At 46.9% G+C, this 14,467-nt stretch overlaps 1 protein-coding gene across 2 annotated transcripts in view; it reads right to left on the bottom strand.

Moving 5' to 3' along the window:
* Positions 1-14,236, bottom strand: part of SPART (spartin) — a 32,335-nt gene extending 18,099 nt beyond the window's left edge. For both annotated transcript variants that reach the window (XM_066582710.1, XM_066582718.1), the window contains exons 1-2: positions 14,140-14,236; positions 1,223-2,037 (exon numbers count right to left, since the gene is read on the bottom strand). In XM_066582710.1, the coding sequence (XP_066438807.1) occupies positions 1,223-2,035 (813 nt within the window). In that variant the 5' untranslated portion in view covers positions 2,036-2,037; positions 14,140-14,236. The remainder of the gene's footprint in view (positions 1-1,222; positions 2,038-14,139) is intronic.
* Positions 14,237-14,467: the final 231 nt, after the last annotated feature.

Below are 14,467 nucleotides of genomic sequence, written 5' to 3'. Positions count from 1 at the left end.
TTGCTTTTCTGTTGCCCTTAATAGCAATGACACTGGAACTGGTCATCTGCTGTTATAGCCCATCTGTGCTAAGGAACGACTAGTTGCGAGTTTGGACACTATGTAGCATAAGAAAACCGCACAAAGTTGGCAGCTTTTAAAATCCTCGCCCCGGCTACTCTAGTACTGATGACCGGGCCTTGTTGGAGAATCCAGCGATCTGAAGGACCTCCCATTCTAGTGTGGAATAATACAACCTGATCCACGAAAAACTTGTCACTTGATTTAATGCTGCACTTCGGGATCACGGGTCTAGTTTCCATGTAGGGAAGCTCCAGGCGTGAAAAGGCGGGGGACTCTAATGAAAGTGGCCATTCAGCATACAGAACTCTTAGAGATCCCATCGTACAGAACAGTTTTTATCGTTTGGCTTCTCTTAACCACAACCTCATCCTCCTAGATCTCTCCTTGGAGAGCGATGGTCATGGGAAATAAGAGTCAAAAGATACAGGCCATAGAGGTGGCCTTAACAGCTATTATGGAATCCACATAGGGGAGGTGAGCCCGTAAAGATTCACCCCATTGCTCTTAGAGTCATAGAGTGGTAGAGTTGGAAGGGACCTCCAGGGTCATCGGGTCCAACACCCTACTCAGTGCAGGATTCACTAAATCATCCTGACAGATATTTGTCCAGCCTTTGTTTGAACACTTCCATTGAAGGAGAACTTACCACGTCCCATGGCAACCTGTTCTACTCATTGATCACCCTCACTGTCTAATATCTAATTTGTGTCTCCTCCCTTTCAGTTTCATCCCATTGCTTCTGGTCTTTCCTTGTGCGGATGAGAATAGGGCTAATCCCTCTGCACTGTGACAGCCCTTCAGATATTTGTAGACCGCTATTAAGTTTCCTCTCAGCCTTCTTTTTTGCAAGCTAAACATTCCCATGCCCAATTGTGGCATAAAGCTTGCCAGAGCATCCCATGTAAACCAACTCAAGGGTTACACCCCAATTCCAGCAACTTGAAAAGCAAAGGCTGATGAACAAGTATAGGACCTGCTATATTAGGATGTGGCAACGTTAACCAAACCAACCAAGGGCCATTCTTAATTTTGCCCTCTGGCCTCAACTCCACCAATTATATTCCTGTTGCCAAGTATTATAAGTTTCCCAACTATTGGAAACGTCTTCATAGAGTACCAGACTCCCCAAATTCTGGTTCTGTAATTAATAACATTTTACCTGGAGGAAAGCAGGAGGTCGGGTCTGCTCCATTTCACTGCTGGCGTCCATAAACCTAATGATACGGAGATACCCCGGATACGAGGGGGCGCTCACTAGTCCATCTGGTGTGACATAGAAAATCTGCACTCCTCTGGGTATAAGGATCAGTTCCTCTGCATCTACTCCCAGACTTTGCACTGGGGGTGGCTGGGTGGGTGTAGCATAGAACTCATCCCCAACTATAGCATGTTCTCCAGACTCGGTCCCATAGGAAACAGTGTAATGTCCATCTGTGGCCTGGGGGGTGTACGCTGGGGGTGCAGCAGCCCCCGCTATAAAGGGATTCAGTGCTGCGCCACTGTCCGCTGCTGTACATGACACACCATTCACTGGCTCTGGAGGGAATGCTGGTAACCTTGGAAGTGGTGGCCTCTCAGGTTTTTCCTTCTCTTTTGGTGGCAGTGATGGGTATAAAATTGGCACTGGGGCAGATGCACCCGCAGCGGGAGGGTTAGAAGGAGAACGCAACATACTCTGCTGTAAGATATTTAGTCTTGTATTAACGTTCTCCAGCGTTTCTTGCATCTTCATTTGCATCTGTCTGGCAGCATCCCACGCTGGACCCGTGTATTCGGGTCCCTCTAACGAGACGCTTAATCCCCTTATCAGATGCTCCTGGCCTTGCTTATAGTAGTTTCGAGCTTCTTGCTTGTAGCCGGTTTCATCGGTGTTCAAACCCTTGTTTATATATACAAAGGCTTTCCTGTATTCTTCCTCGATGCTTCGAATTAAGGCGTTTTCCTGCATGTCTGGGAGTGGCAGCTTTTCCATTACTGAAAAACAAAGCAAAAAAGATTAGAAGATTAAAAACTACAGTATACTGTTAAGGGGCTTATGAGAAAGTCAGGTCTCTCCTCCTCGCTCATGCATGGTTTACAGGCTGCAGCAGCCTGGGTTTGGGATGTCACAGCTTGCTGCAGCCAATAACAGAGCTCAGCAATTCTGCGAAGCAGTATGCAACTTTGGGTACACAGGCCGCTGCAGCCCGTAAACCATACATTACGGGGGAGAACTGGAGCTGGACACCACAGGGAGCACATAGAAATGAGGATTAATTCCTTTATTGTAATGTTTATATACAAGGTGTGTGTGTTCCTTTAATATCCTTCATGTTTTGCATGAGGTGGGAAGGCATGGCCGGCAGTCTTGTAAGAGGCAGCAGGTGCGAGGTATATAAGAAATGTGCATTCGTGCACTTGTGTCCCAGCAAGCTGAAAGTGATTCAAAAGTTCGAGCATCGCTTTCCGAGTGAAGAATAAAGTGCCCCCATCCTATTTTGGAGCGTCCGCAGAGATGACGTTACAGTTTAAGTTGCTCAAAGAGTCTGAACTGAGAGACTTGACTGCCCAAGCAGCTACTTGCCAGAGATTGCCTTCTTGCCGTCATGTCTAGCCAGCCGAAAGTTCTGCTACCGGTGCGATGAATCACCCTGTGTTATTTTTGGCTTAAGACAGTTATTAAGGGTATGTTACCATGTGGCAGATTTTCTGCAGCAGATTCTGGCAGGGGTTTCGGTGGGAGTTATTCCCACCATTTTCTAATCCACATACTGGCAAATAACTCTGCCTGGAGATGGTCTTTGATTGGCCAAAGCGCAAGCCCCGGCAACAGCGGGTCATTGGGCTCTGGCTGGGACCCACGTGACCGTGCTAGGAGTTATAAAGGTGCGGTGTAGGGTTGGGTGGCCGTTTTGCTCACCCATTCCCTAAAGATTCAGAGTGGAACTCCCTATCCCACCCCCCCTCCCAGCATTTTTGGATTTGGTCATGCTTTTTCTATTATTGGGAGCTTGGGTAAAGTTGTTCAGTAGATGAATGGACTTCTCCATCTGAATCTGAATATATACATTTTTTGAGTCATGATTGATAATTTGTTTAAATTTAGCTTTAAGAAAGTGTTGTGTCCATCATTTAGTTTTCGTATTGTGTAGGGAAGCGGTTCCCAAACTGTGCTCCAATCGAGGGTCTCCATGGTGGCGTGTTGGAGGGGGCATGTGCGCCGTCGGCTGCTCACCATTGTAGTGATTACCGGCCCGGGTGCCGCAGCTCCCCGCCGACAATCACGCAGTGACACTGATCCCTGTGCACACTCTGACGGCAATGTGCACTCGGATTCTCCTCCCCCCGAGTCCTCTCCTCCTTGGTTCCGCAGGACAGGACAAGGGAGGAAATGTTGTTTCGGGCACATACACCGACATCTCTGTGCATCGGAAGATCAGTGCTGAGCAGAGGAAGAGCGGTGCTGACTGCAAGGAGAAAAGTAAGTATATGGGTTTGGGGGGTATTACTACTGAGGGGGTTAATATTACTAGCGGGGCTGCAATAGGAGTCACCCTCTTACTACTGGGGCCAATATAAGGCATCACTATTAATTCACGGGGCAGATTTGCTGTGGAATTTACAGTAGCTGTAGCAGCAAAGTGGATGAGATTTTGAAAATCTCAAAACACACGGTGGAAAAAAAAAATCTGCACAAAACCCGTGCCGATACTGACATGTGGTGCGGGATTTAATTCTGCAGCATATTCATTTTAAATATCATGTATATCAATAGCTTATCCAGTGCTACACCCATTTTTTTTTAATTTTTTTTAAAAACGGCCCTGTCCTTTTTATCATGATGGAGCTAAAAATCATATGTCATGATAAGCCCCGCCCCTAACCCCTCCTTGGGGCCCCACGAGAAATTTTGCTTCAAAAAGGGCTCCATGGCTGAAAAGTTTTGGATCCACTGGTGTAGGGTAAGATAAGCGAGGGTAAGGTACGCGTATTCTCCCGTGACACACATTCATACGTCACACAGGCCGTCAGGCTGCAGATTAGAATGAAGGATTATGTAACAGCAGATAATAGCTCAGATGTTACTGGGATCTCTTTAATCCGTACACAACATACGCAGCTTCCAATATAGTGCAGAACAATGCTGCTCAAACACCACAAAGGTAGAAAGATGACCAGGGGCCAAAACGTTTAAATACAAGGGGACTGCAAAAGAAAGGTGGAAAAGTAAAGCAGATTTATTCCTGCATGAACTGACATACAGCAGACAGAACAACAGAGTGATCAAAGAACTCAAGTTTTTATTGCGCCTTACAGATGTGCCATTGGGGAAACTAGACGACTTATAACTCCACCTCTCCGCTGTAGTGGAATAGATAACAGAGGATATGCTGCGACGTGTCTGGGCAGACCTGGACTATGGACTCGGCGTCTCTCCTGTCTCCAATGGCGCCCACTTCCAACACCTGTTAGGTGCAATAAAAACTTGAAGAGTACTTCTCTCTCATGTCATTCTGGCTGCTGTATGTCAAGTCATGTATAAAGAATCAAGTTTTAATTTTGCACCATTCTTCTTGAAACAACTTTCAGACAGTAATACAGGGTGCAACAGGCTTTAGTTTTGTAGCCATCCCTGGAACCTTCTGACTTAAAGGGGTTTTCCAGGCATGTACTATTGATGAACTCTGCAGGATAGATCATCCTTAGCTGATCGACAGGGTTTGCAATTAAAAGAAAAATCACCAAGAACATTTTTTTGTTTTTGTTTTTTTTTTTAAATAAAAATACTCCGGCTACAGAGTATCACAAAATCATGTTTTTTTTTCTCCTTCCAAAGCTGGTCATCTTGGGTTGTGAAACATATATATCATTATATAATAGTACATACCCACTAATCATCATAGGAGGAGTGTGTTAATGCCACCATTTATGTAGGGGACGATAAATCATCACTAGTTAAAGTCTAGTAGCATGTATACCGGGAGTTGTGCCCGTCCAATGGATGGCGTGTCACCATACAGACTTGTAAACGCTATCTCAAGTAGGAATACACTTTCTAAGTACAAACACAATTACTATCCCATGTGACTCATGATTGGACCAAATTTAATTATTCTGCATTGATCTGAACTCAATTATTCCACAGCCTCACCCAATAACCCAGAACAGTCAGCTGCTCGAGTCACGGAGACGTCAACACCCACTTGTTTTTAAACTTTCAGCACAATTTTCCAACATCTCCTCAAAATGACCCCAATAGTAATAGCACAGCGGTCATCAACTTGTACTATACGTGGTTTGTGATCGGCTGCTTCACAGCTGCGTTAGGGTCAGTTCTGGGTTTCCGTCTCTCTGCTTCGTTTTTGGAGGAGAGAAACTGAAATAAAACCGATCCCTCCCCCCCAAATCGATTTCAGTAAAAAGGGAAACAGATGGAAAGGCTTCCGCTTGCTTCAGTTAGGTTTTCAGTTTTCCGGACGCAAGCAAACGGAAACCTGTTTGCTTTCCGTTCTTTTGAAACCCCATTACCCAAGCAACGTACGCCCACATAATACGCGGTAAATGGAGTCAGTGAAAGTGCTTTTATTTTCATTGTTCCACTTGTGTATGTTACGCACGTAGAAAAAAAACCCAAAACGCAGCATGTTCTATTTTACCACGTATTACGCACACAAGAGCCCCATTTTCTATGTCATTCATTGAATGGCTGGGATTGGTTCATTGAGCGCCAACTCTGATAGGTTCAGGAACTCCGCCTCGGCCATTTAGAGCAATCTCTTGTTGGAGGCGGGGTATTTAAGGCCCGTTACCAGGAAGAGAATGCTCTGTCAGCGCTGAGAACTACACGGAAGACTGCCGGAGACCAGCGAGAGGGACCTGACTGATGCCTGCTAGGGGAGTATCAAGACACGAAGCCTCTTATGGGGCAAACATGAATATAAGACAGTCTTATTTTCGGGGAAACACGGTAGTAATTATTTCCATATGTGAATACTTAGTGGGGCTCCTTTGGCCCTAATGACATTGGATACTCTCTGTGGTATACTTTCTACCAATGTCTGGCCCACTTCAGCCGGTATTTCCCTCCATTCATCCTACAAGCATCTGGCGAGTTCTCTCCAAGAAGATGAATGCTGTTCATATTTCCTGACCCGACGTTCCAATTCATCCCAGAGATCTTCAGTAGGGTTCAAATCGGGACTCTATGCAGGCTAGTGCATCCATATCCTCAAACCAGCATAAAACAGCGTTGGATTTATGACAAGGCCCGTTGTCTTGTTTGAAGTATTGCTGACCATTCCCAGAGTATTACCACATTATCTGCAGGACGTTATTATCTATAATATCAAGGTACACTTCTGTCCATTGTTTGTAGTGATAAGAACCATGAACAGAGACCATGCCAAGTAAGACATCCCCAGACCACCTCTCTTCCCCAAACACCACAAGATGGAGGGGTGCTGTTTCATTGCCATAGTAACCTGAGGTCTTGTGAAGGTTCCTAAGCCCGCCATACATCTCTTCCTGTTAAGCCCGGCCACTGGTAACAGGATGCCAGTAAAAGTACTATATACTGCTTTACCGAAGTATTGCAGTATATTGTACAATTGATTGAACGTTTGTAAGTTGAAGTCCTCTAGTGGGACCAAAAGAAAAAAAAAAGTGTAAATAGATTTTATTTCTCTTAGGCTGGGTTCACACAGGGTGGATTTGCCGTGGCAATTTACCTGTGGCCGCTAATCCCAGGATTGGCTAGCCATGTGGATGAGATGTCAAAAATCTCATCCACATGGGACGGCCAATCCGTCGCTGCAAAGCCGGCACTCTTACAGAAGGCCTCTTACAGTAATGGCAACTTATCAATACAAGAGTCATGACTTTTTTGAAAGTGGGAAGCAAAAAACAAAAAAGTGAAAAAAAAAAACAACTAACAATAGCTGCCCCGTGTCTTCAGAGTAAGGCCCAATGTCCACAGGTGGGTTTCATCCGCAAATCAAGCTGCCTATAGGGATACATTAAAGCATGCAGATTTCGTGGACCTTTTGGTCCGGAAAAAAATAAATAAAATCGCAGCATGCTCCATTTTGCTGGGGATCCCGTACAGACCGCTCCTATTAAAGTCAGTGGAAGCCGTCCGATCTGCTGTCCATCCACAATTCAGATATTACGGAGGAGCAGAGACAGAGCCGCGCCAGGTGAGGAAGAGCAGTTTTAAAAAAAAAATTTTACTTTTGGAACCACATGCGATAATTTTGACACACGTGAAAAACTGCTGTAAATCTGAAGCAAATCATACATTTTTAGCGCGTATAACATGGCATATGCCAATCTGAGTCTATAGAAGGCTGGATATGTCTATGAGGCTGGTTACACCACCGCTAGGCTGGTATAAGTGTAGATCAGTGTGAACATTGAGCGATTGCTGAAATGTATCTGAAAATAGAAGAAAGCTAATGGATGTTGTAACACAAAGCAACACGGCCCATCATGCGGCAGACTGACTCACAGTAGGATCATCACCCCATCTGACCACCGGCCAGACCAAGCATGTGACTTCTTAAAAGCTCACATAAGTCCACAATTGTTATCTGTGGTCACGTGCGATTACAACAGAGCATTGCAGGAATGAATGAACATGGAAACCGCTGAGCGAACAATAATAGGTTAACCTGAACCCAGATATACGCTGCATTGTCTACACTGTTAACACTCGAGCTCCCTCCTCATACACCCTCCAGATAGTTGGGTCCACATGATGTTAAAGGGGCGCAGTATTTGTGTATGTTCTGTTCATATACATCCGTCAACTCCAACTTGTACTTCACACAAGAGGTGGACAGTCACCCATCATGTCCCGACGGCCACAACGTGTAAAGAGGGCACCCCCCCCATTAGGGGAGAATTTAGGTAAAATAAAGTTCATGTTACACACACAGCAGAAGGGGACACTAGTGAAACTTCTTGTGATTGGCTAAAATCAGAAACCCCGCCACTGAATAGTGTCTTAGTAATCCTGCAAGATCCCACCCACCTTTAGGGTACGGTAACAAGTACGCTTTCACTTTATTGTGCGGTAAGATTATGGCGATACCAATTTTATCGAGTTGTTTAGGTTTTAGTACTTCTAAAATATAAGAAACCCTTTTCTTAAGAAATGGCGCTCAAAACAACGCAACTCTGGCATTGTGGGTTTCTTTTTTCTACATTATTCACTCTACAGGATAGATGATGCAATATTTTGGACTTTTGCAGACGTAACTATACTAGTAATGAATTGCTTTTTTTTGTTTTAATGATTTTATTGGTACACTGGAAAGTTTTTTTCCCCCACTTTTAATAATTTTTTTGTACTTAAAGCTTTTAATAAAAATAAAAAAATTTAAGTGCCCATAGGGGATTTGATCTTGTGACCTTCTGATCATTAAAGCCCCATTTAGACACAGTGATTATTGCTCAAAAGAAGTCATTTTCAGTGCAAGATGATCGCTCAAGATGAGCAATCACTTTGCGCTGTGAGTGGATGATGCAGAAGACATGCGGGGTGTCCCTGCTTGTCTTCTGCATCCAGCTGTTCTCCCCTCGGAGCGCCCGGCTGTTACACATCCGGGCACTCAGAGCGGAGGATGCAGAAGACAAGCGGGATGTCCCTGCTGGTCTTCTACGTCCAGCTATTTTCTGCTCGAAGCGCCCGGCTGTTATACAGCCGAGCGCTCCATGCAGGGTATGGAGAATGCATCTGGACCGCTCTGTTCTTCATATCCCGCCTGTCATCAGAGAGCGGGATAGAGCTGTAACAACAGTATCAGCTGTATCCTGCTGTGAATCCCTGATAAGGCTCATCGTTGTCTTTCAGCATGCTGAAGACAACGATCAGCGACTGCTTAACGAAAACTGTACGATGTCAGTGCTGTTACACACAACGATTATCGCTCAAAAGACGGCTTTTGAGCAAATTTTGAGCGATAATCGTTGTGTCTAAATGGGCCTTTATACTGATAGTTCTGAATTGCAGTAGATTGTACTTTTACTGATAGCCTAAAGGGGTTGTTCAGGACATCACTATCTGACCGGTGTGGGTCTGTGCCTCGGGGTCCTATTAGCTGTTCCCCAGCCCTGCTGTCATTGCAGACAGCTACATCTCTAGTGTAACGCCCCATGGTGGTATTGCAGGAACAGCTGCCACTTCCGTCAGCATTGACAGCTGACTGACAGATTCTGAGCAGCAGACCGCCATGATCACCTACTTATGACCCATCCGGAGGACAGGTAGTAGAGTCCTGGATAACCCCTTTAATGGCTTAGGCTGACATACATGGCAGTCCTGCGTGCCTTCATTAATGTAAAGATCAACATACGTTCTGAGTCACATGCTGAAGATAAACATCTGTCATCTGTATAAACACGTTGTGGAAATATCTTCATCATACCGGCACTCCCAATAGAGCTCACGGGTGACGGTAATATATATCACATGCTCGCAGATAATGGAGCCATCAGTATGCGGATGCTAGCCTCATATACATATCTATCAGCTCATTCATAAAGCATCTCCAGCCGGAAACCAATGCAGGATCTGTGGCCGATACTCTGCATTCTGCCATGTGGACCTGTGCGATGGGGATAATCTGCAGGCTGTTGCATGCAAAATCCACAAGACTAAGCAGCATGATACTTATTCTTTCAGATTTTTTCCAGTTTGTGTCAACATGGTTCCAACCCCCCCCCCCCCCCCCCCCCCACTTGCATTCAGATGTGGATTTAATGAGGATTTCAACACAGGATCTGCTGTGAAACCCTCATCAAATGCTAAACATGTGATCAGGGCATTAAAGGGGTATTCCGGGCATTTACTATTGATGACCCATCCTCAAGAAAGGCCATCAGCAGTGGATCGGCCGGGGCCCACCGTCAGTGCAGTCGGGTCGAGTGTTCACATCGGTGGGTAGAGCTGAAAGTGGAAGACTCCTTCACGCCCATTGAAATCAATAGGAGCAAAGCCATCGATTACCCATCCGGTTCCTTATTGTGGTTAGAGCCAGAAGCATAGAGGAAGGCATTGCTGCCATTGATTGCACTGGGAGTGAAGCTAGAGGTTCAGCTGATCCCCACGATCAATGATTGATGACCGATCATCAATAGTAGATGTCTGGTAGACCCCTTTAAGAGGTTGTCTCATGAAGATAAGCACTATGTGTTTGCCAAGGTGTAGAGCTGTCATAGACTGTTCCACGTGAGATACCGCCCTCTAGGAGGCAGGACAGACGAGTTGTTGGACCCAACCAACCCATCCATGCATTATACTGTATGCATGGCCGTCCATTCGAATGACCACCATTTAATATGACACACGCCATATTTATCACACGACTGTTTGCAGCGTGGACCCGCAGCAGGTTTTGCCCTCCAACTGAAGGGGTGAAGTTTGCTGTAAATCAGCATCAAAATCCGCTGCAATTATGTAGATTTTACAGCAGACAAAAAAAAAACAAACAAAAAAACAGCCCCACGTGAACGTATCTTAAGGTGCATTCACACGGCTGAAGTTACGTGGAACTGTCCGGCACTACTTGGCGGCAATCTGCTCGTAAACATGTTGGAATTCCACGCGCAGATTTCGCCCACTGACAGCGCCACATCCGCACGTGAATCCACAGCCATAACTGCAGCACAAAGCCATGGATTCTTGAGGCAGAAGATTCCATGATGGATTCCGCCGTGAGAACATCCGCGTAGACGTCCCTCGTTAGAGGGTGGTGCCGGGCGACAGCTACTGGATGGATCTCATTTCCATCCATCTTGGGAACAACGTCCTACAGAAAACCCCGATCTCCTACAAGAGGAGACAAGGAGAGCAGATGCTCCAATCCAAGGCGCCGGCTGAACAGGTAATTGGGCAAACACAATCCGGTAATAAACTCCGTCAATGATTAAAAATGGGTTAAGGTTTTTTTTTATTAAGGTTATTAAGATTTTATCAGCTGTATGGACACGGTGCGAGTGCGGCTCCGAGAGTCCGACAACACACAAATGACAAGCAAAGCTGAGATTTCTGTAGGTCTGTTTTTCCTACTTCGGACCATCACGCTTTTACGCGCTTTTCAGAGTCAATTTTCCCCGTGAGGTACCCGACTCGGGGGCTCTCCCAGCCGAGCTTGTGGGGGGCTAACAGAGGCTGTATATGACAGTCATAGTACAGCACCCGTACAAGGCCTGGGCGCTCACCGTGCCTCCATACACCCGAGATGGCCATGGGAGGCTGTATACCACCGTCATAGTACAAGGCCTGGGCGCTCACCGTGCCTCCATACACCCGAGATGGGCGACAGAGGCAGTATACGACAGTCCTAGCACAGCACCCGTGCAAGGCCTGGGTACTAACTGTGCCTCCATACACCCGAGATGGCCATGGGAGGCTGTATACCACCGTCATAGTACAAGGCCTGGGCACTAACCGTGCCACCATACACCTGACATGGCCGACGGAGGCTGTATACCACCGTCATAGTACAAGGCCTGGGCACTAACCGTGCCACCATACACCTGACATAGCCGATGGAGGCTGTATACGACAGTCACAGTACATCACCCATACAAGGCCTGGGTGCTTACCATGCCTCCATACACCTGACATGGCCGACGGAAGGCTTTATACGACAGTCATAGTACAGCACCCGTGCAAGGCCTGGGCACTAACCGTGCCTCCATACACCTGACATGGCCGATGGAGGCTGTATACGACAGTCATAGTACAGCACCCGTACAAGGCCTGGACGCTTACCATGCCTCCATACACCCAAGGGAGGCTGTATACGACAGTCATAGTACAAGGCCTGGGCACTAACCGTGCCTCCATACACCTGAGATGGGTGACGGAGGCTTTTTCTGGCAGACAATAGTCAGACAAGAGAATGTAAAGCTTTCCGGTTACCAAAGGCCCTTTTACATGGAACGATTATCATTCAAAAAAAAAAAAAAAAATATTGTTTAGACCACCGATCCTCTTTCATGTAAATATGTCTTTCGTCTATTTTCTGCCGGCATAAGTATAATTGCTGGCCCGTTCCCCACTTGGTCCGAGTACAGGTTGTCCGGTCGTTCTCTGTCACTTATACCGCGAACAAACGACTAAACGATTTAGAGCTAACGATGTATCTGCGTGTGCCAACAGGATGCCTCAGAGAGCCTGGTATAAGGGGGCCTGAAGGCCGGCTCACGCCAACGGGGCGGTCTCTGCATGCAGATTTCCACACGGAGGGAAAAAAAAAAAAATCTCTCTTCCACGCATACAGCTGCAAGCGATTCCACTGCCTGTACACAATATTCATTGCGTGGGGACGGCGATTCCCTCGCACCCAGAGACCGCAATGGAGCCCGTCCGTGCAGAGCCCGCGCTAAAATACAGCATGCTGCGATTTCAATTCCACTCGTGGATTAGGCAATTCCTGCCAGCATGTCTCAGCGAACCACCCAAAAAGTTGGGGCCTTTTGATGGCCACATATCACTTGTGTGGACGCCGATCGCGGAATCCGCAATTCAAACCAGCCCATTTGGACGCAGCCTAAGGCTGGGGTCACACGGGACGTATTCCCAGCGCAAATCTCGCCGTTTGGCCGCAGCGAAAAACCGCAAGATTTCCGCCGGGAAAATGCTGCTTCAAAACCCTCGGCATTTCTTTCCCGTGGACATGAGGCTAAAAAGTAACCATTACTTACCTGTCCGGACGCTGTGGATCTTTCCTCCGTCATGGCCGGATCTTCTTTCTTTGGCCCGGCAGTGCGCCGGGCACTTTTTTTTTTTTTTTACCTCCTGCTCTCTCGCTCCGGAGAGCAGAAATTCAACTGCGGGTGTTGACTGACACACACACACACACACACACACAAAAATGACAACCGCAGGTATTTAACTACCTGCGGGAGTCCAATGCATCCCTATGGGGCGCGGATCAGGCGTGTGCAAGTGACCCGCTGCGGATCTGTCCCCGTGGACATGAGGCCTAATAGTCTCCGGTCAGACAATGAGGCATCAGGTAGTAGGGATGCTTATCAAACTATTTATATTTACAAGATAAGCGGCGTCAGATAGATCCGTAGAATAAACGTAGCCATGGCGTCTACTGGTGGCTGACTTTTTTCATCGCAGCGGCCTGCATAGAAGTCACAGCTGTTAGAATCACACAGCAGATAAGAGGTTAATAAATGGCATCCATAGAACCGGTCTGCGGGGGAGATTGTAGGCCCACAGCATGTCAGTAGTGTGACACGTGTATTTTACACGCACGATAAATACACGCAAGACATACGCCTGCGGGGGTCAGCCATTTTTTTTTCTTTAGGGCTTGTGTCGCTCAAACATATTTGCACATGACAATTTTGCACGCACCATACGCAGAAAATAGAGCGCAGTGGGTTCAATTGGTGCGTTCGCAAGAGCATAGTTTTATGCGCAATTGCATCACGCAAAAGAACAAACAAACACAACAAGCGCCATCTTCCTTCGCACTGACGCAGGACGACATCATCTCCTCAACGCATTAAACTAACCGCCACTTCAAACGCTGAGCGCATCGGAGCGCGGTTTTCTACGCACGACTTAAGCACGCAAAAAGTAACAGCGCACATGGATACGTAACGCCCGATGTGCAGAAAACGCAAACCCGCCTACACTCAGGTGACACAGACCTTCAGGTACGCACGAGTATGGTCACATGTCTGCAATAAGGACGCGCCGCAGGTGACGGATACGGTTATGGGATAATATGCATCTGTATCTGCCCAGTAGATAATACTACCAACTGATGCAAATACAGACTCAAAAACAGACAGAAGTAGCGCTGGCTGCGGTCCATTAAGAAACCAGATCCGTAGATTTACCGGACGTTATCCGTCTATTACAGCCCACGACACTCGGAGGAAAGTGGCCTAAAGCCGCGTGATGGGTGACTTCAGGCAGCAGTCCCACGTAAACGCACATGCAACGTGAGGATCCAACAAACTCAGCTCTGCTACATCACCATAAAACTGGCCTGGCAGGAAGAAAGCTGTGCTCATGGTCACATGACTCTGCAGAACTAGTAGTCCCAGCAGTGGGATACTTACAGCTGGAGTACCTGTCACTTCTGTCCTGGCGCAGCTCTGTGACTACTACCCCTGGCTCCCCTGCTCTGCCCTACACCAGTCTGCTGCTCCGCCCACTCTCCCAGCAGCCACCAGGACTACTTAAAGGGGCAGGAGGACAGCTCTTCTTAAAGCGGCGATGTCCCCCATTCTTGTGTGACTCCGACCTGGCGACACGAAATAAAACTACTGGAGTTTTGCGCTTTTATTCTCTACAATACGGACAAATACGGATCCGTATTCTGTAAATAATAAGTGATGGTAATAACTGACAATACCGGTGAATACGGAGGAGAAATGCACAAAAGTT

The sequence above is a fragment of the Eleutherodactylus coqui genome, chromosome 1, assembly GCF_035609145.1.
Source record: "Eleutherodactylus coqui strain aEleCoq1 chromosome 1, aEleCoq1.hap1, whole genome shotgun sequence".
Lineage (NCBI taxonomy): Eukaryota > Metazoa > Chordata > Amphibia > Anura > Eleutherodactylidae > Eleutherodactylus > Eleutherodactylus coqui.
The sequence above is the reverse complement of the archived record's forward strand: the minus strand, read 5'-3'. Positions and strand labels throughout refer to the sequence as shown.